This window comes from Borostomias antarcticus (assembly GCF_949987555.1).
Source record: "Borostomias antarcticus genome assembly, chromosome: 8".
Classification (NCBI taxonomy): domain Eukaryota; kingdom Metazoa; phylum Chordata; class Actinopteri; order Stomiiformes; family Stomiidae; genus Borostomias; species Borostomias antarcticus.
In genome coordinates this window covers 30344463-30368197 of record NC_140241.1, presented here as the reverse complement: position 1 = coordinate 30368197, position 23735 = coordinate 30344463, and the positions used below count along the sequence as shown (strand labels likewise).

Below are 23735 nucleotides of genomic sequence, written 5' to 3'. Positions count from 1 at the left end.
GTGTGTGTATGCATGTGTGTGTGTATCCAGGTGGTTTGATTTACGCAGTGAACGGAGAATCACCGTACGGACGCTCTGTTCCTCCCAGCGGTTTCGTGATCAATTATACATCCAAGGCGATCCTGGATTCCTTCAGCCCAGACTCTCAGGTAGGTTCCTTCTGCGCACTGCCTCAATACGCTCTGCTCAGACCACAGAGATCCACTAACTACATCTGAAAGAGAGGTTTGCAACCTTAAATGTTCTCCTGGTAAAATGCTTAGATGTAGGAGGTGAAAGGAAGCAAACCCCTTCAACTGATCAGTTGATCTGAAAAGACAATTGAAAATCTTTCTTATTCAATCATAATAAAGGATTGTCCCGGAGAGGAATTTCCTTTAGCTTCGTACCTCTCTGAACATAGCTGTCTGATCCATTCTACCTCTCTGAACATAGCTGTCTGATCTATTCTACCTCTCTGAACATAGCTGTCTGATCTATTCTACCTCTCTGAACATAGCTGTCTGATCCATTCTACCTCTCTGAACATAGCTGTCTGATCTATTCTACCTCTCTGAACATAGCTGTCTGATCCATTCTACCCATCTGAACATAGCTGTCTGATCCATTCTACCCCTCTGAACATAGCTGTCTGATCCATTCTACCCATCTGAACATAGCTGACTTATCCATTCTACCTCTCTGAACATAGCTGTCTGATCCATTCTACCTCTCTGAACATAGCTGACTGATCCATTCTACCCCTCTGAACATAGCTGACTGATCCATTCTACCCCTCTGAACATAGCTGACTGATCCATTCTACTGTAACATAGCATTCAGTCCTGCATGATCTTCACTGTTTTGAAACATCTACTTGATGTGTTGATCAGTAGCAGGTTCTCTTGTCTTTTTCAAAGTCAAGATAACAACCCTCATCAAATACAATAAAGCTTAACTCATGACTTGCTGTGAGTTATCAGTGCAATTAGGGGACCACGAGTTGGTTGACTTCGATAACCTGCTTGACGGAGATCCTCAGGGCCAGTGTCAGAACCACAGAACTATAGTCGCTTTGTAAGAAGCAATTAGCCCTGGTGTTTGTAGTTGCAATCGGCTTCTTCACACCAGACATGAGCTGTGTTTGGAATCGCTCCCTCGTTCCCTCACTCCCTATTCCCTATATAGGGTTCACCATGTAGTGAACTACCTAGGGAACGGAGAAAATGAAGGGTACATGCGCTGTTCCCTGGAAATCAAGGTGAATTGTGGGTAATAAATAGTGGACTATATAGGGAACGAAAATTCCGTGGGGAATTCGGACACTACAAACAAAATGGCTGACGCCCTATATAGTGCACTATATAGTGAATAGGGAGCGATTCCGAACACGGCTATGGACTGTTATTATCCCAAATTTGATCAGGTTGTTTAGCCCAGAGGCAAGCGAGGACTAAGGTTATCGTTGGTACTGTAGTGTTGCATTTAAGACTTGTTATCTCAAATTCAGTTAACTGCATGTTTTTGCCATCGCCCAGAGCCAACGCACCCATTCTAACTATTCAAAGGATTGAGGCAAATTATGAGTTTAGTAGTTCACTTGGATGAGGTTTGACCAAAAGCATCTACACGCCCTTGTGGGAATTGAGACCACGGTTTTAGAGTTCCCTGATTGTGAAAATGGCCCTGTGCTTTCTGTGCTTTCTGTGAGCCTCTTCAAATGATTGGGCTTTTCCCGTGCATGTCTGGTGAGCTTGACGTATGGCTCCCTGATTTAGTGACTCTAGGCAAATCAGATGCAAGCAGGGAATTTAATTAAAGTGGCAGTACAATAAATAAGAGATCTGTCCTGTCACTCTGGGTTGGCTCCAGTATGCCAGCTAGGGTTGGGGTGTACCAGCTAGCTAGCAGCTTGTCCTTGTCCTCCATCTTAGATTGTGAGTCATACACAAGATTGTGAGTCCTGTTCATTATTTTCAGCTAAATTTAGATGGTTTACTTTGATTGGAACTCTTCGATACAGTATAACTCATTCAGACTTGTGGTCGTTATTGTTCGGCTGCATTCTTGTGAAGACCTTCAAGTTCATTCATATCTGGATTATGTTTAGTAGTTTCTCTCCACAAATGTGTGGTACTTTAATTGTTGAATCGTACTGAACTGTTTGTTTTCCCTCCATTTTCAGGAGTTTAAGATGCCTCATGATATTGTGGTGAGCGAAGACGGTGCCGTCTATGTAGGGGATGCAGGATACTCAGACTCTGTCACAAAGTTTTCTTCTGAAAGTAAGTGGAAATTAATCCATAAGTATTTTAGTTCTAGATTAATTAAGTGTCTCATTAAGTAAACATTTAATTGACTTCAGCTGTACAATTAAGAGGCTTATGGCTTTGAAGGGGCACCCAATGAACAAGAACAAATTGATTTGGAGCATAATTTAATAACAGTGGATGTAATTGTTTTGCTTGAGGCGACTGCAGTTTGATTGTTCTAAAAATTCTACCATGGTATCATTCAAATAACTATCTGATCATATCAGAAAGATTGCTTGATGTGTTTGTGAACATCTGGAATATCTGTTCTATATTAGTATCCAATCTTTTATCTAATGTCTATACCACGTTAGCTAAATGGCTTCACAGTGAGCAGCAATAATATAAAACATGTACATCTTGGTCTTCTGTCTTGTTTCAGAAGCTGAACATCGTTCAGTCAAGAAAGGTGGAATCCAAGTACAAGAAATTGAAGGTAAATCTTATTTTTAGTACCATGTCATTTCTAAGCTCAATTCTTGTGGACCGATTGCTCACTTGCAGTTGGAGCTAATATGTTCCAACTGCAGTCTGGGAAATGAAGTACCCTTTGGCAAAGTTTGCTGGAGCTCTTTTGATTGACTTCTGTTTTACATTGCTGGTGAGCATATTTGCTCTGATTTTGTCATTGGTGTGGTAACACTGTCTCTAAATTGTTTGAATTGTTTATAATACACCGGTAATCTTACTCCTGAGACTCTGTGTTTTAACTGCAGGTTGAATTTTCGTTTCTGTCAACAGTCTGCCTAACAGGGCAAAGCAAATGGACCTGAAACACCAACACTGATACATGAGCTATTAAGTTCTCTGAGAGTGTCAATTCAACAGTCTATTTTCTCTGGGGTTAAAGCTACATTATGTGACGGCTAGAATAAGCATTCAGTTGGGTTTTTTTTTAAAGAAAAAAAAGAGAAAAAAAAGACTCGAACAAGATTTCAAGCAGAATAAATGAAAAAGTCAAAACGTAGCTATAGAATATTTAGGCAGGAGTGTTGAAGTGTGGTTTGCATGTGAGAACTTCATGGTAAATGACAACTGACCACCGCCCTCGTCACAAACCCTGTTCTCTCAGAAACGGAGACGTTCGTTCGGGCCGACCTGAAGCCCCTCCACACGGTGGCGGTCCACATGGCCGTGGCCCCTCAGCAGAAGCCCCCCGCGGCGCCGGAGCAGCCGAAGCCCCAGCAGCAGGAGGAGGAGGAGGAGGAGCAGAAGGTCAAGGCCATAGCCAAACCGAGCGGCCAGGCCGTGTCCCCGGCCGTAGTCACCACCCTCCTCCTCATCCCGTTGGTGGTGGTCATCTCCATAGGGGTCTTCATCCGCTGGAGGAAGAGCCGGATGTACGGAGGTAGGCGGTTTGACACCACGGCCCCACCTTGATAGCTGTGGTGATACAGACTTAGTATTGGCTAAAGCACCTGAATGTGTGGTAAAGAGTTACAGTAGCTCACCCATATATTTTCCATGTAGTACTACTGTATTTGGGTCACTGGGTATGGAACGGGATAGTAATGAACAGGATGTGAAGTGCTGCAACCGATACTCTGTGTTGATGGGATTATTTTGTATAATATAATTCTTATTACTGTATTTGTCTTTGGCGTCTTTTCTTTCAGATGGATGCGAGGTGAAACTGGAGCCGCATTCTGCCGGAGGAATCTTAGGAAAACTCAGAGGTGTGTGTGTGTGTGTGTGTGTGTGTGTGTGTGTGTGTGTGTGGTTGTGTACAGTATGTTAGTATCTACTCTCTCATCAGTCTACTCTCGAACACGGTCAGAATTCAAGGTCTTAAACCAGAGCTGTAGTCCAGTATTCCCCAACTGAACTCCTCTGATATACTTGTGTGCTCTTTTTAGGAGGGGGGGGTGGGGGGGGGGGGGGGGGTGGACTTTGACTATTAACCGTGGGGATGTTCACCCATGAGCTGATCCTAACAGCTCAGGAACACATGTCCAGTATGACACAACACTCAAACTACGCTATATCTTTATCTCAAAAGAAAATGATATATGAAGTAATATCTCACTAGACGACTGTGTAAATGGGAACCACAGCACAGAGCGAGCGGAGGGAGGGACTCGTCCACCAACAACAAGTGGGTGCGGTTGTGCGCCTCGTGCCAACTGTGATTAGTGAACCCCCTGTGCCTCAGCGAGAGCTGCAGCCCTCCAGACGACAGCCTTCCAAAGGTCAGCGCTCCGCTGTCATCACGCCATGGTGGCGGGGAGGACAGGGACGCTGGCCGTGCCCATGCATGTCAGGGGCCAGCCAGGGGATTAGCTGTCAGGCCAACTAGCATAGGAAGAGAACAGTATAGGCCAAGAGAGTGAGCACATTTAGAGTACTGTTCTGAAGCTCCACTGGTTTTTATGCATCTTTTCTATAATTGTTGATGTATCTGTCCTAAAAGGCTAAACAAGCATGTTTCCCAGGTGTTATCTATGTTACAGTAGTGTTGACAGAAATAGAGTTGAGTGATGGTGCTTATAACCAGCAACCAGCAGCTGAATTCTAACTGCCCCTCCGCGCCTTGCTGCTAATCATTTTCCTTGTGCAGTGTCAGGACCAGAGAGCCACATTTGATACCAAGCCCAAGTTAAAATGAACCAGAAAGAGGTTGGACTCTTGGTCACAGACAAAAAAAAACCCACTTGCTTTTGTCCATGACTAAACTCTGGTTTCTGGCCATTATTGCTCCATTAAGCAGACAAGGTTGCGAGGCTAGAGAGCTCCTGAGGGCCCGTTCCTACAGGTGAATCGTCAAGCAGACACTCTTCTCCTTGTAAAAACACCATCTGGTGAGGTGAAGACGCCAGACTGCTCTGACAGACCTGTCCGCCCCAGAGCTCCCCTCCATACCGACGGACAGATGGATACGAGAGGGTGCAGGGATATATAGAAAGAGAGAGAGAGAGAGAGAGAGAGAGAGAGAGAGAGAGAGAGAGAGAGAGAGAGAGAGAGAGAGAGATTCACCCGTGCATCGTCCCTTAGGGTGTTCCTCTCTTTGGTAGAACTAGAGTGCATCACAGCTCGGTGAATTGTCAGTTGACAGACTAGAGTCATGTAGTAAGGTCGCCATCTGTTGGCAGACAATATGCAGGGACACCTCAGGATTAGTTTGACGTTCAAGTCAAGCGATGTCATTGGTCGTGTCATGGATCTGTCATAGGTCTGTCACACTGAAGGTACCACCCTAGAACTTACGGTCTACATCCTCTGATTCGGCCTCCATGATTCTCCTAAACAGTGAACGCACACATGCCTCCAAAACTGTGTCCTATAGCAAATAATCACTCACTCTCTCTCTCTCTCTCTCTCTCTCTCTCTCTCTCATACACACACTCACACACACTAACACACACCCTCTCTCTCTCTCTCTCTCTCTCTCTCTCTCTCTCTCTCTCTCTCTCTCTCTCTCTCTCATACACACACTCACACACACAGACACACACCCTCTCGCCAGAATGAAAAATGGATATGAACTGAATGAAGGTTAAGCTCTCTCTGGCTAAGTGCACATGGGCAGTCATCCAAGATTAAAAATGCAGAACAAAACCGTGCAGCCCCTCCAGGGGCAGTCTCCTGAGGGTGGAGCGCGACGGCGCAGATAGGACCAATTTAGAACCCTTTCTGGCCCGTCACCCTCTCCCATAGAAGTGAATGCACTCTGGGTGACTTTCATTCAGTCTTTGACAGTCGTGATAAGTAGACTGTTTACTGTGTACAAGCACAAGTTTAACATAGTGCTCAGAGAGGGGCGGGTTGAAGGACTTGTCAGAGGTCAAGGGTCGGGCTCTGGGTGTGCCTTCCCTCAAACGCATGCACATGCCCCCACAGAGACCTGAGTTTGAACTCCTGCGCTGTTCAGTGCAGTCTATGTCCCTTTCTGATTTCCCCGGCTAGATAAAGTGGAAAAATTACGAGTTGACTGACCACTCTCCTTTAAGAAAATAAGTCACAGTGTGTGCTGTATATTTCACCCAGACAGATGGTGCTGAGTGAGGGGTTATTTGGATATTGGCACCTTTCGTATCCACCCATGGAGGCTGTCTAATGATGATACAGTATGCGTGAGGTGGGAAGGAGGGGGGCATTTCAAATGACTTTTTCTTTTTGCCCTTTAGATTATGTGATTAATGATAATGAAATACTCTCCACCCCACTCTGATAACACTCTTCCCATTTCAACGTTCACTCTTGAATGCTGATGAGCTACTTCAAACTGTCCCATTAGAATTCCTCAAACCACTACACCCAGGGCTACAAAAGGGACTAATAATTATTATTATTAATTTTATTTATAAAGCACTTTTCATTGTGAACCAATCTCAAAGTGCTGAGCTGGGACTAGACATCATACAGACTGTGAAAATTGTTAATTGAAAAAGCAATTAGAGGGAGCGGCGTGAATCGAGATCAAACACTTTTTCTGAGCCACAACGAAATTTAAATTGATTCCACATTTAAGATTTGAGTTTAAGAGCAGACACATTTTATGTTTGTGCCTCCTCTCCTACAAAGGTTGTGATAATGGTCTGAGTGTGAAAGCAGTCGGCCATCTTTTGATCCCAGTCCCCTCTGTCTCCTGTCCCGCAGGTAAAGCGGCGGGCGGTCTGAACCTGGGCAACTTCTTCGCCACTCACAAAGGCTACAGCAGGCAAGGCTTCGACCGCCTTAGCACTGAGGCCAGCGACCAGGAGAAGGACGACGAGGACGCCACCGACTCGGAAAACGAAGAGTACTCAGCACCGCCTCCTCCCGTGTCCTCCTAGGTTTCCCAGGATCGTCACAACCAATGGCTGCCCTCCGTCCTCCTGCCCTCCGCCGACCAACCAGCCATCTGCTCATGTTGCCAGGATATCCTTTGTGTGCGTTACTGTTTTGTGTTGGCTGCCAATCTGTTTCTTATTTATTTGTGCGAAAAATAAATATTACTTTCTCAAATATATTGTGCGACTTGCACTTTATTTAAGTAGGCTAACCGGGACCAGATTTTAGCAGAGAGCACTGGTAGAGATCGAAAGAGTGGTGATACAGAATATAATTTTAACGAGAGGTAAGAAAGCAAGTTTTTATTTTTATAATAATTTACTGACAGAAAAACTCTTATACTCTCATACTGAATCAACCAGGTGGCATTTTGTTTTTACTTTCAGGATGTTATTTTTCTTTTATCTGTACATTTGTGCCTTTTTAATTATGTATTTTGCCTTTCTGCAGCACCTATTATTACAGACGTGCCACATTATGCTGCTAGATGTCACGTACCTTGATTCTCATTGTATCGCATTCAAGTGAAAGGAAAAAAAAGATTATTATTCTCATGTATATCTAAAGCTGTATTTATGAGATTTTCCAATCAGATGTGATCGGTGTCTGATATTTATTGTGACATACTGAGGTTTTACTGCAAGAATACTATTTTCAGTAACAATGTTATTTGTGTAATAAAGTGTCTGCAAAGCATAGCATTCTACTGGTGTTCTTTTCCGTGTTTTAAATATTTTGGTCAAACATTTTAAAATCAAATGCTCACATAATCCTTGTATTATTATGGGACGTGTTACATGATGTGTGAAATGTTAATCTTAATATTTGAGCAAGGTTGTTTATTTCACTAGCATAGCCATTGGACATGAATATTTCATCACAGTTTGCATAAATGTTATTTCTCGGTGCCAACTCACCTGGGAATATATTTTTCAACTTGAGTGCCTTTCACTGATGCACTATTCCAAATCAATGTATAAAACTATTTTTGATTTGATTATGAGATTCCTATGATGCCATCAAATTCAACATCCATAATCGATATTAGCACTTTCACCTCTGAAGAAATCACCTACCCAGTTTGACATAATGGTAAACTGAATACTGTACGATACTAGCGCCACCATGTGTTCAACATGAGAACCTGTTAGTCTGGGAGCCATGGGGATGAACCTTGTTTTGTCGGGCGCAATTTTTTTCTTTGCTGTTTCTTGTAGCTTGGGGGTACCTCTTCAAAATACAAGAGGGTGCTCGGTCATATCCCTTGAGCATTTTCACATATTAACCCCTTCATGCCCGAAAATGCCAAAATCACACAAAAATAGAGACTTATGATATTGAATGCTAAATATATAAATTAAATGCATCCAATTTACATTCTCTAATGTTTTATTCATACAAGGGGTGATGGGAAATGTATTGCATTCCAAATTATTAGTATTAACCCTTTCAAGCCAGGCCTGTAAAACAACTTTTGTAGCAGGAGTTATTAGCTGCGACACACAACTCAAGTTTGCAGTGTGTTGGTCCATTTATTGATATGGACAACAAAACATGAGCAACAGGAAATGGGGTGCAGCTCTTCCCCACACAAAATGTATCTAACTAAATCAAACAAGTGCATCCACACTTATGTACATGTAACTAATGTAAAGAACTAATCTCGCAGATGCGTTAAGTATTAGGACACAAATTGTCTAACACCTTTTACCAGCCCGTGCCATATCAGGATGTGACACGTCCGTAGCATCGTACTATGTTTTGGGAAAAGGCTCTGTCATCAAAGCCCTGAAAGCTGGTTACGATCTATCAGCTATTGGCAATGTGGATGCACCATTCCAGCAAGTCCTTGACCAAGACACTGCCTTCATCTCAGCCTGTTATGGCAGAACAGAGAGCACGGACATGACACACACCAGGCTACTTGTCTGGGGAAAAAAGAACGGGAAAGGACACGTCTTCACCAAATCTAGCTGCTATACCTCCAACAAAGGAAGAGTTCACTGAAAATCTAAAGAGGGCCCAATTCCAAGCGTACCTGTGGCGAAATCTCAATAACAATCTGCCACCTGCAATGAACTCAGAGGAATTTGGATGGAAAAAGGACACCAGTAACAGGGCACTGATCCCAATCCACCTACCAGAAGATGTCAAACTTGTTCCAGACTACATCCTGAAGATGATCCCGTGTGGCTGCAAGAGTGAAACTCTTTGTAGCTCCATAAAATGCAGCTGTAAAGTGCATGGTTTGCCAGCACAATGTTCTGTATATGTTTCAGGGTAGGATGCTCAAGACCCTAATACGCAACGCATCTGCGAGATTAGCTCTTTACATTAGTTATGGTTTTTTTTTTTTTCCATACTGTTTTTTAACCCTTTCAAGCCAGGCCTGTAAAACAACTTTTGTAGCAGGAGTTATTAGCTGCGACACACAACTCAAGTTTGCATTGTGTTGATCCATTTATTGATATGGGCAACGAAACATGAGCAACAGGAAAAGGGGTGCAGCTCTTCCCCCCACCAAATGTATCTAACTAAATCAAACAAGTGCATCCACACCCAGTGAGTATGCACCCACACTTATGCACCTGTGCATTAACAAGGCTACAGTGATGACTGCCTCTCTCTGGCCTCTGAGGTTTAGAGGCTAGCTCTACTCTGTGCAGCTAGTGCTTCAGACAGACTCCACTGGGTTCTGAATGTGGGGAGAAAGGAAGAGGGATGAGGTCCAGGTCTCTTATCAACAGCCCTGGTCAATAGCAGCCTCAGGGTAATGTACTGTCGTTAGTATTTCTGTCTGTACTTCGGTCTTTACGTTTCTATTCAAAGTGGTTTTGGAATAGCAGTGATAAGTCCCTGTGATCCGTTTTGTCTGGAGAGTTGCATTTATCCTCTCGGCTTGTTGTCTCGTCAGTGATCAGGGCTTGAAAATGTCCAGGACACTATCTAGGCCTCCGAGACAGATGCCCACTGCATAATACATGAGCTCAGAATCTATCCTAAATCTGATTATCTAGCTGTTCAAAGTGTCTAAATCAATACTCTCTCATCCAGAAACTCATTTGGAGATTCAGTCGAGGAGAGTCCCAGCCAGAGGGAGATCAAGTGAAGGCCACGTTCTTTTGATGGTTTATCTCTTAGGTGTAATTGGCCCCCACCTCATGAAATCAGGGGGAGACTATTAGTACCGTGCCCGTCCATTTGTCCCTTCTGAGATTCTGAGAGTCCACATTTGTCCTACAAAGTGCCCGTGGGGCCGTTGTTGTTGTTCTGCACGTTCATCTTCATTTTATGGCATGGCCCCTTCAAGAGAGTTGAGACCTGTCTTGTTTAAATGGCTTATATGAACTGTGCTACATTGCCATTAAAATAAACCTGCAAATGACTCCTAAATGTTTATGTATGCTGCCACTGCTTCATAATCTTATATAGGCAGGAGTCTCCGTCTGTCTTTCTGTATTTCTATTCCGATTTCCTCGAGAAATTAGGCACGTGCATTGCTCCCAAGGAAGTGAGCGGTTCTCAGAAGAGCTGCAAGCAGCAATACCAGAGGTCAAGCAATCGGCCCGTGATGAACGGGCACTGCACTAGTTGACAAAGGGGTGATGCATCATTGGTGGGGGCAACTTGCCTAGGGACTACAGATGCAAACGAGCTTTTATAGTTCATTCTGGCATATTTACCTTCACGTGTTTCATAAATGTGCACTTCCCTCCATAAATAAATAAACTTAATAAACCTGTTTACTGTGCATTTGTTTTCCAATTTGAGTCTTCAGTATTGAAGAGCTGTATTGAGTACTAAATGTCCTCTGGATGGCACCATTGTCCTGGCTATTGTCACACTGTCCATGTGTGTGCATGCGTCCATTGAGAGTGGCTTAATGTTTATTGTGAATGGGACGTGAACAACTGTACCTTGCATTCACAAAACTGCATTGCCGACTCACTTTGAGTAAATTCCCATTTCTACATTCATGTATATTGCATAAACAGTTCTCTGTTGAAAAGCCTGATCAATGTTTGATGACATGTTCATTAGGAGCCTCAGCTTCCAGAACCCTCTTGTATTTGCCAATATTCTTTTTCTTCTTCTTTCTACAGTAGGAAGTCTCACTTCCCATGCATGAAAAATGCACAAGGTCCAGCCCTATACCAGAAGTCCTCAACTGGCATTGGGGGCCAATTAGTCCTGATGGTGGCACTACAGTTTAAAACAAAAAAAAATCATAACAAATCAGCCGTACATGCTATCACTTTGCAACCACCACCAACCTGTGGGCCCAAGTGAGCAGAACCTTCCATGTGCTTTGAGCTGACAGGAATTATGAAGTCCATCACTCTGTTTTTCTCAAAAACTGTAAAACCTATCAAACTCTACTCCTCCCACATTTTTTGGTCAATTGACACCCCAATTGCTAGACTACATATTCAGACTTTCCTCCACCCTCCACAAACCATCTTCACAGATTTTTTAAATATCAAAAATTGAGCCCACAGCGCATCAAAATGTTTTACTGTAAACAGTACTGTATGCAGCTACTGCAAATACTCACTCAATACATCTCCAATGTTCATGAAAAAAAAAAAAAAAATCATGACATGGTACATGTAGTATGAACATTTTCAGAATTATCTCAAAAACTGTATTTTTGACAGTATTTTAAAGTCTGCCCCCTCAAACTACTGCTGTTCATACAGGAAAAAATACACTACCCACAATCCTATAGTGCAACAGCAATGTCTCCACCAATCAGAGACATTGTTGTTGGCAACCCCGCCCCAATAGCGGACCCTAGAACGAGAACTGGCTAAATTGACTTGATTGAGAGGACACCTGTGCCGCTGATTGTTTGATTGGGTCCCACCTGTCTTGTTAGTCTGTGTATATATATTCATGGGTTTAAAATGTAGTCCTAGACCTGCCATCAGGGGTGTCATGCAACCCCAAGAACCGAGGGGACACAAGATAGCGAGGCGTTATTAGCGCACGCAATTTTTTTTATTTTTTTTTGGTGCATTTTTGCAGTTTAAAATCAGGACACAGCACACTACCAGTTGCCACTCAAACGGTGTGAAATTAAACTATACTACTACAAATCTACTTTTTTTTACTCACTTAGCATTGGTCCAAATGATATACTGTATACTGAAGTAGGCTATGAAGTATATTGAATCTGATATACTGAATAGCCTAATATTTGGAAGACCTGTTCATCAGTTAAGGGGCGTTCTTGTGTTTTGGGGGCGTGGCTTTGGAGGCATTCCTAATTGGGGAGAGGACACCATTTGGTGATTCATCAAAAGAAACCCAGAGGTAGAGGAGATCGTAAATATCCAAGAGTGTGCCGACCGCCGGCAGGTCTCCTGCAGCATATCGAACGTACCCAGACTCCAAACCACGCCCATCGACTTCTCTGCCTCCATGATAGGTTGATATTTGAAAGATGAAACGTGGCTTTTAATATTGCTTTTACTGTCCTTCACTCAAACAATTAGAAAACAAATATGCGTATTCATCTTATATGACTACGAACTGAAATGACAAAATAACTGTCAAATAACGTTTTTACACGGACCCGCCCCCTTTTGCCCAACTGCCTTCAAAATGACGTCACCACACCACTCATTTCTTTCCCGCCCCGTGACGACACCACGCCGATGACGCGTTCAGCTTGGTGGTGTCTGGCTGTAAACATCGGGTCAAATTGAATTAGGAAAGATAATATCAACCATATAAGACACAGGGATGGTTTAAAACAGTTTATTGTTTTATGTATTTGATGTTTATCGTATCCAAGGTAGTGTTGAATCAGTTATCTAGTCATAGATGACGTTATAGCCAGCTAGCTAGCTAGCATTAGCGGCTCATGTTGTGAAGTCAGATGCTCAAACTGCCACTCGGATGTCAAACTGTCCCTGGAAAACACACAGTTTCATCCTAAATAAGGTAAGAGAAATGATACCTACAACCACACCGAACTAACTATGTAGTAGTATAACAGGAGAAAGACGTGCTGATGGGGAAAGCTTGAAACATTAGCCACCATGCTAACTAGCTAGCTTCTACCTGTCTGGAATCAGTGTCACACTAATGGTGTGTTCGTTTGTGGTCGGAGGTGGCAAGTCGCAAGTGGCAAAATACCCACCTCCGACCTGTGTGCATTCGAGCTATATACCATTATATCACAGTTACCTAGTTATATCTATATACCATTATATCACAGTTACCTAGTTATATCTATATACCATTATATCACAGTTACCTAGTTATATATATATACCATTATATCACAGTTACCTAGTTATATCTATATACCATTATATCACAGTTACCTAGTTATATATATATACCATTATATCACAGTTACCTAGTTATATCTATATACCATTATATCACAGTTACCTAGTTATATCTAGTGCATTCGAGCAACTGGGGGCTGAGAAACATATCCGAATTTGCGACGAGGAAGTGCGAGTTCATGCGGTGTTTTATTTAATCATTCCTAGTAGCAAGTCGCAATTTGCCACCTCCCAGTTAGAAACGAACGCACCATAATTAGTCTCCGTGTGACTCGCTGGGATTATTCCACATAGTGTCTAATGTTATAATTCTAATCTGTTTTATGCATTTGCTTTGCAAATACAACCTGTTTGCTACTAGGCTAGCATCCTATTAAAGCTGTTGATCATTGAACATGTGAATGAAGAATGATGTCATTATCAATCAATTAATCAATCAATCAATTAAAGCTTTATTTGTATAGCGCATTTCATACCCAGAGGCAACACAATGCGCTTTACAGAGAACAAGGGAGGTGGGCATTATAGCTATAGCTCCAATCTTTCTTACCAAGCTACTATTTTACATTAAATAATGGCTCAATGGTTGCACAGACGTACGGATCCTGTAAAATCACATTGGCTTTCAGCTGGGTCCATTGGGTTCAGGCTAGCTGACGAATACATGACAATAACCACCTCACAGTTCACCTCACAGTTCACCATCCTATCTTTCCTCTCTGGGTTGGGTAGTGACGCCCTCAAGCTCTGTAGGTTTCATTCAAATTTCCTTTCAAATTCAGGAAAATAGATTTCAAAGTTAATGCAGTCATGTGTGAACTAGCTTTAGTGTCCCTGATGGTTGCATCTCGGTCGTGCTGTGACAGACAGGTGGAGCCAGCGACAGATGGGCCTGCCTCGGAGGAGGGGGGTGAAGGTTGCGTGCCAGCCATGTCGTGCCGTCGCCTAGATAAGCTGTGTCATCCTGACCTGTTTAACACAGCAATTATTGAAGGGAGGGAGGCGGAAAAGAGAGAGAGAGAGAGAGAGCGTCTGACATTTGAGAGGGGTGATGGTTAGCGGCAAGGCATTGCAAGAAATTAGATGGCTTATCTTTGACAAGCATTACAGGAAGTCTGAATGCTCAATGGTCCTTCACTGTAGAGCAAGCTGGCCTCACATGGACCCTTAATGTTAAAAGAAATAACCTATGTCTGTCATTGTTCTGAATGTCACCAAATTCTGTGAATGTCAGTGATATACAGTCCGAGGGGTGTTAAATGAGTAACCAGCAAATCCTATGCAATCGGGTCACCGGCAGCATTCTGCAGTCTTTGAACACGTTTCAATGGTTTGATATTGAACCTGTGGGCCCAGTGGGTCAGTATTGGCCTTGGTTTGTTTTGAACATGAGCTCCACAAATCAAAGAAAGGCAAAGTTGCCTTCATTTCCTACCGATATACATTTTGCGAGACGGTCTCTCATGCTAAGAATTCAACACTATTTCTGGCAGTGCAAGTCTGCGCGCGCGCGCGCACACACACACACACACACACACACACACACACACACACACACACACACTGTCACTGATAGCTTTCAATTTGCAGTTCCTAGAAAGGGCTGTTCCACAAAGTGCACCGCTACAGTCTGTCAACAGTTTAGGATATTTCTTCCTGCAGTATTGGCTCACAACATATTCCCAGTACAGTACTGAGCCTGAGCGTAGTCAAAGCCACGGCTCTTCTCTAATCTCAGGCCTACAGTACATGTTTACTACAGGGTTTTATACAGCCTTGTTAATGAGAGAAAAGAGAACGGACCATGTCCTTGTATAGAATGCTAGAGCTTTGTTTGCTGCTGATTTGTTTGCTGTCAGATATAAAGCCCTGGCATTTAACTTGAAACTCCTCTGCCTATTCATTAGTGCCTCTGGCAGACAATCCCCTGCATTTTATTTCTACTTGAGTGGCATTCCAAGCCTGCTGCTGCTGCCTCGCTGATGGGAGGATTAACCGGCTCCAGCCCCCCCAGCCAAAACCTCCGAGTATCTCACATCCCCAACAGCTCAGAAGGAGTTTCTCAGAATGTGCACACAAACACACACACACAGACACACACACACACAGACACACACACACACAGACACACACACACATACCAAACACACAGACACACGTCATGTTCTCTTGAGTTCTGACCCCCCCGCCCCCCTGCTTTATCTGTGTCACAGACACAAGTGGCCGTCTGTCTCTGTGGTCCCGTGATGTGACAGCCTGGCCTCTTTATCAGTGTGAGGACACGATGAGTGACTGTGCGTCAGCTCTCACATGGACCACTTTAACTGTGTGCATACGCTTTTTTAATATATAATATATAAATATATATATTTCTACCAATTTGGCAGCCAATTGCACCTGGTATTTTCCCCATTCTTACTGTTGAAGATTCGTCGCACCACCCCGTTGGTCGGCGATACGAAGGAGAGACTTCTTGACTCTCGAGCCCGTGACCATGATTCCAAAGCCAGACCGGGGAGGCTGTAGCGTGACAAATCTTCGAGCTGAGATACATTAACCAGCCTCATGGAGCAGCGGATCCGGTCATACTCGGATCTGGCTAGACCGGGGTCCGAACCCTGGCGGTCGCTGGCGGTGGGCAGCTGTGCCGTCACATGATGAATCGGGCCGCGCGGCCCCCGACTGTGTGTGTGTGTGAGGTCGGGCTCTATGAATAGGTGTGAGCAGCGAGAGAGAGAGTAATGTGTGTGCTTGTCAACTGTGTGTGCGTGTGTGTAAACATCTTAAACGAACGTGCGTATTTCCTTTCCAGGGCACGAGAGAGACGGGGAGACAGGACAGCGCCATGCCGGGCCCTGGGCAGCAGGTCCAGGACGGAGTGGAGCAAGGCTCCGGTTCACCGCATATATGACCCTCTGACTGACCCCTCAGTAATCCAGGACTGGGACATGCACCAGGGATCAACCCACTTCCTCTCCACCAGCACGCTCTAATCCACCCCCCCACCCCTCCCGACCAGGACCAGGCAGACCCAGGGAGTAAGGGAGAGGAGAGGGAGAGACAGGAGGGGGGTGGGGGGTGAGGGAGGACCTTAACTTTGTGTGTGTGTGTGGAGGGCGGGAAAGGTTAGGAGAGGTCAGAGGTGTGGTGTGGGAGAGTCCGGGGTGTTGGGTTACAGGCACAGGCCGACCTGAGGTGGAAAGAGGGAAGCCATAGAGAGGGAAGGAGAGGGAGAGGCCGCAGCGTCAGCCCCTCTCCTCGATCCCAGCCTCAGCCATGTCGGCTGGAGGAGACCCGCCGGACGCCAGTGAGCACCCTCGCTTCTTCGTGGGCTGCGATGATGCAGAGGGGGAGGAGTTGCTGGACACCGGCAGGGTCATGGGCTATGACTGCCTCTACGAGCACGTGGAGGAGGAGGAGGAGGAGGAAGATGACGACGAGATGTACGACTCGGTGAGAAAGGAGGTTGTGGCAGAATGATAACGACAGTACCACCATATCGTTCTATATTGCACTTCTCAGTGCATCATGGGATACGGATAGGATTTCCACCCCCAACCTCAGTCACACATAATCGTAGATGTTTGCACTCCTTGGTCATCCAACTCTCTCTGTATGACTTTCTCCCATAGCCTCCAGAGAGACAGATCGTCGTGGGCATCTGTGCCATGTCCAAGAAGTCCAAGTCCAAGCCCATGAAGGAGATCCTGGAGAGACTGTGTCTGTTCAAGTACATCACCGTGGTGACCTTCGAGGAGGAGGTCATCCTCAACGAGCCTGTGGAGAACTGGCCCCTCTGTGACTGCCTCATCTCCTTCCACTCCAAAGGTGACTTACTGTACTTTACTTCACTGTGTGTTTGTGTTTGCGCAGTGTGCACATTTGCACATCTGCTGGGTAGGGATGTCACGAAAACCAATACTCGGATTCCAATTTGATGCCAAATAAATAAAAACGTATCTGATCTTACTACTACACGTTCGTTAGTATCGATGATATCAGAGCAAATTTCATCATAAATTGTATTAAATCACACAATTACGTTACAGTACGCCTCTCTGTGAGAAGGACAGAAAAGGTTACTGCAGCACCTCAGCTAGCTGCGCTAGGCCTCCCTCTCCCTCACTTACAATAGTGTAACACAGAAATAAACACTTGATATGCTACATGCACATGAAGGCTCGCAGACGCACGGACACTCTCACCCATACAGTATAAACATGCACACCCTTTCACGCAAGCACACAACCCACGCCTCGTACACACACAGGCCTCCTTGTTTGAGTTGACACTGCTGTGGATTCATAACAAGGTAACTTGACACTCTTATGCAACATTGCAGAAATATACAACAGCACAGAGAGGCAACGTGTCTTTAGTGTAAGAGGCGTGTTCATGGGAGAGTGGGGTGCGGGAACACTGGAAACACTGTTTGAAAAGGCTAATATTGGCTTTTCAAATTTCAACAGTCTGGAATTTTTGTGGCTTTGGTCAGAATGGCTTTAATCAAATATTCAATATCTGCTGTAAAATGCTTTGTGTTGCAGTCATGAGAAGCAGCCTTTCTGTGTGTCCTCCCTCCAGGTTTTCCATTGGACAAGGCAGTGGCCTATGAGAAACTCAGGAACCCTTTTGTCATCAATGACCTCGACCTCCAGTACTATATCCAGGACAGGTGAGATGATTGACAGTTGCCAGGGGCACATACAGTGTATGGTAATAATAGCACATGCCAGCCAGACAATTGATCATTTTTATTGGACGATGGAAACATTTGAGGTAGCTTTCATCCCCCCACATAACTGTTTTCAACTTGAGCGTTTTATTGCAGCGTCTATCCAACTTGTTAACCCCAACAGAGTCCAGTGAAGGCGGGATAGATTTCAACCACAAGGCCTAAGGTGGATCGATTTGAGTCAGAGGGCAACATTGGGTTTCCTTGCTACATAACAATGATTGATCAATGAAAGTCCCTTGGGGAACACACGTTGTATTCAATTCAATCGAAATATAAAACAAAGAAGATCTAGTACACTATTTTCTCCAGTACCTGAGTTCTGCATCATATATACTATATCTAATTCTAGGGCAATAATGGTAGCCTAGGTAGTAATGCTGCTATAGTATGATAATGGTCCTTTCCAGTTGGAAGAAGTCAAGTAGTCTACCTCTTGATCTAGTTTCTCTAAAATTGTTTATTTGGAATAAAAAATAAAATTGCCTTTTCATTTCACATTCTGTCTGAAAGTTCTCCCATTGCAGCCGGTTTCCGAGATGGGCGTGGTCGAAGAGGGAGTCCTCAGTGATTATTTCATCCCTTAACCAATCGCAACACACAGTTTCGCCATCACATTCAAAAGACGCTGATTGGCCTGGTTGGAATTCCAACCGAGAGATCACTCTGGACCAGAGCCTTTCCAGACCCTGAATCGCATTTCGAATATTTAAGTGGATGTGTGATTCAGGGGCTGGAGCTAGCCAGGCTAATCAACACTAGGATTCATCAGAATTATCACTTCGTTTGCATGTTATATTTATAGTACATTTGTCTACCACTACCACTCTGCCCCTGGTGATGTCTACCACTCTGCCCCTGGTGATGTCTACCACTACCACTCTGTCCCTGGTGATGTCTACCACTACCACTCTGTCCCTGGTGATGTCTACCACTACCACTCTGTCCCTGGTGATGTCTACCACTACCACTCTGCCCCTGGTGATGTCTACCACTACCACTCTGTCCCTGGTGATGTCTACCACTCTGTCCCTGGTGATGTCTACCACTACCACTCTGTCCCTGGTGATGTCTACCACTACCACTCTGCCCCTGGTGATGTCTACCACTACCACTCTGCCCCTGGTGATGTCTACCACTACCACTCTGCCCCTGGTGATGTCTACCACTACCACTCTGTCCCTGGTGATGTCTACCACTCTGTCCCTGGTGATGTCTACCACTACCACTCTGTCCCTGGTGATGTCTACCACTACCACTCTGCCCCTGGTGATGTCTACCACTACCACTCTGCCCCTGGTGATGTCTACCACTACCACTCTGTCCCTGGTGATGTCTACCACTACCACTCTGCCCCTGGTGATGTCTACCACTACCACTCTGCCCCTGGTGATGTTTACCAGTTTCAATCATGGCTAGCATACTGTATCTCAACAACATCTACCTCAGAACCAACTGAGGGCTTCAACATTCTCAAAACCCAGCTCCAATGATGCATTTTCACCTTTAGAACAAAACATACTCAATTCTGGGAGTCTCTGTTAAACACAGATCTTATTCTCTGAATTTTACCCAAATCCCATTAATTTATCCCATACGGATTTTGGATTCAGAACCAAATGCCGCTAGTGCCAACCTCAGCCTCCAAAATGAAATCAACTCACCCCTCTAGTACTGCTGACTCTACGCATTACTCCTTATCATTAAAATATTAAAAGCAACTACATTAACGACGACTTCAAACAACATCAGTCTTAAAAAGGTACTGACTAGCCAAAGTATATTGAATTCTTTGAGTTGTTTGGTGAGCGTGTGTGTCCCTCGGTGGGCTGATGGTGAGCGTGTCTGTCCCTCGGTGGGCTGATGGTGGGTGCTTGTGTGTTCCAGGAGAGAGGTGTACAGGATCTTGAAGGCTGAAGGGATCCTGCTTCCACGATACGCCGTTCTCAACAGAGACCCTGCCAGACCAGAGGGTGAGTAGTCAAGAACAGGCCTGAAACATGTCTCTCTCAAATGCTGTGACAGGCTAGCTTTGGAGCAGTGACAGGCTAGCTTTGGAGCAGTGACAGGCTAGCTTTGGAGCAGTGACAGGCTAGCTTTGGAGCAGTGACAGGCTAGCTTTGGAGCAGTGACAGGCTAGCTTTGGAGCAGTGACGGGCTAGCTTTGGAGCAGTGACGGGCTAGCTTTGGAGCAGTGACGGGCTAGCTTTGGAGCAGTGACAGGCTAGCTTTGGAGCAGTGACAGGCTAGCTTTGGAGCAGCACCGGTATATCAGCAGAATTCGCTTCATAGATTTTTCCTTGACATGACAGTCCGGTCTCCCATTGACTTGATGCATTCTGTGATGTTGTTTCCTGCCGTTTCCTGTCATCACCTTAGATAAACCTCAATAACTACACACATGCTTATCTCTTCTTGTTCATATCTGTGGTATTTGGTGGTGTCAAATCAATCATGACTGCTGCAGTCCCAATCTCGCCCTTTGGATTATTAGAAACGGGAGATTACCAGCACGTGGAAAGGTTACAGTGATAATAATACTGCTTGGCATTTAAGCCCTGAAAATGGAGGCTTTGGATGGTGAGTGGGCGGGCAGGGAAGAGAAGCCTTTGTGAAGAAACAGGGGAGTAATGGACAGAGCAGCCGTTTTATATATCTCAATGCTCCTCTGTATTCTGGTCACCTCCAGTAGGAACATGAGCTCTGACCTGGATAGACCCCTTCACTGTGTCTGTTCTATAATATGCAAATGAAAGAGGACCACATTTTCCTGCCCATGCTACGAACCGTCTCTTGATCACAGATGGGTGAAGGTACGACCTGACCACCTCAGATGGGTGAAGGTACGACCTGACCACCTCAGATGGGTGAAGGTACGACCTGACCACCTCAGATGGGTGAAGGTATGACCTGACCACCTCAGATGGGTGAAGGTATGACCTGACCACCTCAGATGGGTGAAGGTATGACCTGACCACCTCAGATGGGTGAAGGTACGACCTGACCACATCAGATGGGTGGGGTACGACCTGACTATGTCAGATGGTCTAAAAGAACTGTTGTCTGCCTGAGACTGATGGTCAGTATGCACTGTTACGCCACACAGCTGTCCATTTCAGCCCAGTGTCCAACAGCCGGCGTTGGGAGTTGCTCGGTGAATTTGGCAAAAACAAACAACTGGTCCTGCTTCTGGCAGCTACAGTCTCGGGTATTCAGTGTCATTTATTTGGCCGATGACAGATCAGGGATGTTGGCTCCAGTATGTCATGTGAATTCAGAAATTGTTCCACAGCAACATCATAGGACCAAGTATTTACCACAAACACAAGCTACCTTGAGTTACAGCTAAGCCACTCACACACATATTTACCCTGAATATGGAACTGCGGAGTGAAGTCTGACGTGTGAGGTGTAAATGACGGCTCACGCAGGGTTAATCTTTTCCCCTGGGGTGGTCTGAGACGACCTGAACTCCTCCCGTGTGTTGAGCTGGACTGAGACGACCTGAACTCCTCCCGTGTGTTGAGCTGGTCTGAGACGACCTGAACTCCTCCCGTGTGTTGAGCTGGTCTGAGACGACCTGAACTCCTCCCGTGTGTTGAGCTGGACTGAGACGACCTACTGTAACTCCTCCCGTGTGTGGAGCTGGACTGTTCAGGCGTGCGGAGAACACTGCCCCACTCATTGGCCGATGCTGTGGAATCTCTCCTGTATGTCGCACCTCAGTGTAAATGGAAAACCAACCAGACCCCAGAGACTTGCTTTAGTACTGGAGACGGTCCTTTCATGAGCTTTAGTGTCTCCTAAGTAGGCATGGAGGGCGCTTCTTTAACCTCTATTTAACCAGGACGTTCCATTGAGATGAAGGATCTCTTTCCCAATGGAGACCGGCCCTGGCTGCATTGCTGGTTTTAGTTGAGACTTTTGAATAAGTGATCAGTGAGCTAAAACGGCCCTGATACTGTAACGTATGCAGAGGCATAGCTTTTGCACAGCATGGGGCGTTTCATGCAGCTTAAAGGTCTCTTATTTGAATGTCAGATAACATTAAAGCTGAAATGGAAATTGGCTGTTTCAGATTTTTACTTACTCACTCATTCTTAAAGGCCATTTCCATCAGTATTTAGTTCTTATGACTCATCCGCTCAACACAGACTGGTACCAAGAAATTGACTCATTTTTGTGTAGCTGTGTTATGTACAGTACGATCATGTCAGTGCAGCCTAAAGAGCTAATTCATTGAGCCATTTGTTTGTATTATTATATACTATTATATTCATACACAAACAGAAAATACTGGTTCTCTAAGTATTTTTTGATCTTTGACATCATCTCGCTACAATGAGAGCAGTCATCTTTCTGAATGCATGTCTGGTTCGTTAGCTCTCCATCCATATTAAGATACAGATGCAATTACCTGTCCAGGACTTACTTTCACACAGAGTTTAGACGTGCTAAATTCATCTATTTGCATTTTCTCCTTGCAATATTTTGCACACACACATAGAGACCTATTCTAGCCTGACACTCAGACTGAATTGACAATTGGGTCAATACAAGGTGTCCCATGTCATTCAGTACAACGTTGAGTGCCCTCTTGAAAAATGAGGTCTAGTCGATCAGCCCCTTGATTGTTGTTTAGGTCATGGATTCTCCATACGATAGAGTGTAGAATATCCGGGTGACGGGGGTATGAACGGAGACCTGGTTCCACATAGACATAGACGGCTGTACGTCTCATCCCCTGTGCGCGTCTGCTCCTGGGCAGAGTGTAACCTGGTGGAGGGGGAGGACCACGTGGAGGTGAACGGGGAGGTGTTCCAGAAGCCCTTCGTGGAGAAGCCTGTGAGCGCAGAAGACCACAACGTCTACATCTACTACCCCACCTCAGCTGGGGGGGGCAGCCAGAGGCTCTTCAGGAAGGTCAGACCACACACACACACAATAACCTGTCACAAATTTGTTGTAAACATTCATAAAGTAGAACCCAAAACCTGGAGGAATCTGTAAAAACTCCGACTCACTTGACGTGGCTGGGAAAACCTTGGATTGGCTCAGGATGAACCTTGGATTGGCTCAGGATGAATCTAGCTTTGTTCTGACTAAAGGCTTATAAGCCCCCACTACTGATTCATAGCTGCTAGTAGTGAGCCTGCACCAACCCTGATACAGCCACGGGTATCACACCGATGTTCCTGTCACCCTCTCCCCCAGATTGGCAGCAGAAGCAGTGTTTACTCCCCGGAGAGCAGCGTGAGGCAAACCGGATCCTACATTTACGAGGAGTTCATGCCGACGGATGGGACTGACGTGAAGGTAACTATGGCCATTAGCTCGCCACTAACGTTCTCCGCTCGGCTGGCAGAAGTTGGCGTAGCTGCAGGGTTGAATTTGAAGTTGGCATGAGCTGCCCAGCTGCTTATAGGATTTATAGGTTGTGTGTCGTCGAAGCCGGTCTCAGTTGCAGGAAATGATGAGAGGAGAGTCTGGCTGTGCTAACCCAGTCTGAAGTGTCAGCTGAAAGGTGAATGTGAGCCTTATATTATTTGCCCTATAGCCCCGGCTGGAAAATGATAGCTAAATCCTCATTATTTATAGTGTATTTTTTTGGGACCAAGCTGTAATTAGCGACCTGAA

The 23735-nt window shown here is 45.1% G+C and overlaps 2 protein-coding genes across 3 annotated transcripts in view; both read left to right on the top strand.

The window, feature by feature from the left end:
• Positions 1-7757, top strand: part of pam (peptidylglycine alpha-amidating monooxygenase) — a 67961-nt gene extending 60204 nt beyond the window's left edge. The window contains exons 20-25 of the mRNA XM_084441781.1: positions 31-149; positions 2165-2264; positions 2674-2727; positions 3364-3639; positions 3908-3967; positions 6888-7757. Coding sequence (XP_084297907.1) covers positions 31-149; positions 2165-2264; positions 2674-2727; positions 3364-3639; positions 3908-3967; positions 6888-7063 — 785 coding nt within the window. The 3' untranslated portion in view covers positions 7064-7757. The remainder of the gene's footprint in view (positions 1-30; positions 150-2164; positions 2265-2673; positions 2728-3363; positions 3640-3907; positions 3968-6887) is intronic.
• Positions 7758-12872: 5115 nt separating this feature from the next.
• Positions 12873-23735, top strand: part of ppip5k2 (diphosphoinositol pentakisphosphate kinase 2) — a 35191-nt gene continuing 24328 nt past the window's right edge. For both annotated transcript variants that reach the window (XM_084441780.1, XM_084441779.1), the window contains exons 1-7: positions 12873-13010; positions 16176-16816; positions 16996-17191; positions 17948-18038; positions 19986-20071; positions 22867-23021; positions 23313-23414. In XM_084441780.1, the coding sequence (XP_084297906.1) occupies positions 16640-16816; positions 16996-17191; positions 17948-18038; positions 19986-20071; positions 22867-23021; positions 23313-23414 (807 nt within the window). In that variant the 5' untranslated portion in view covers positions 12873-13010; positions 16176-16639. The remainder of the gene's footprint in view (positions 13011-16175; positions 16817-16995; positions 17192-17947; positions 18039-19985; positions 20072-22866; positions 23022-23312; positions 23415-23735) is intronic.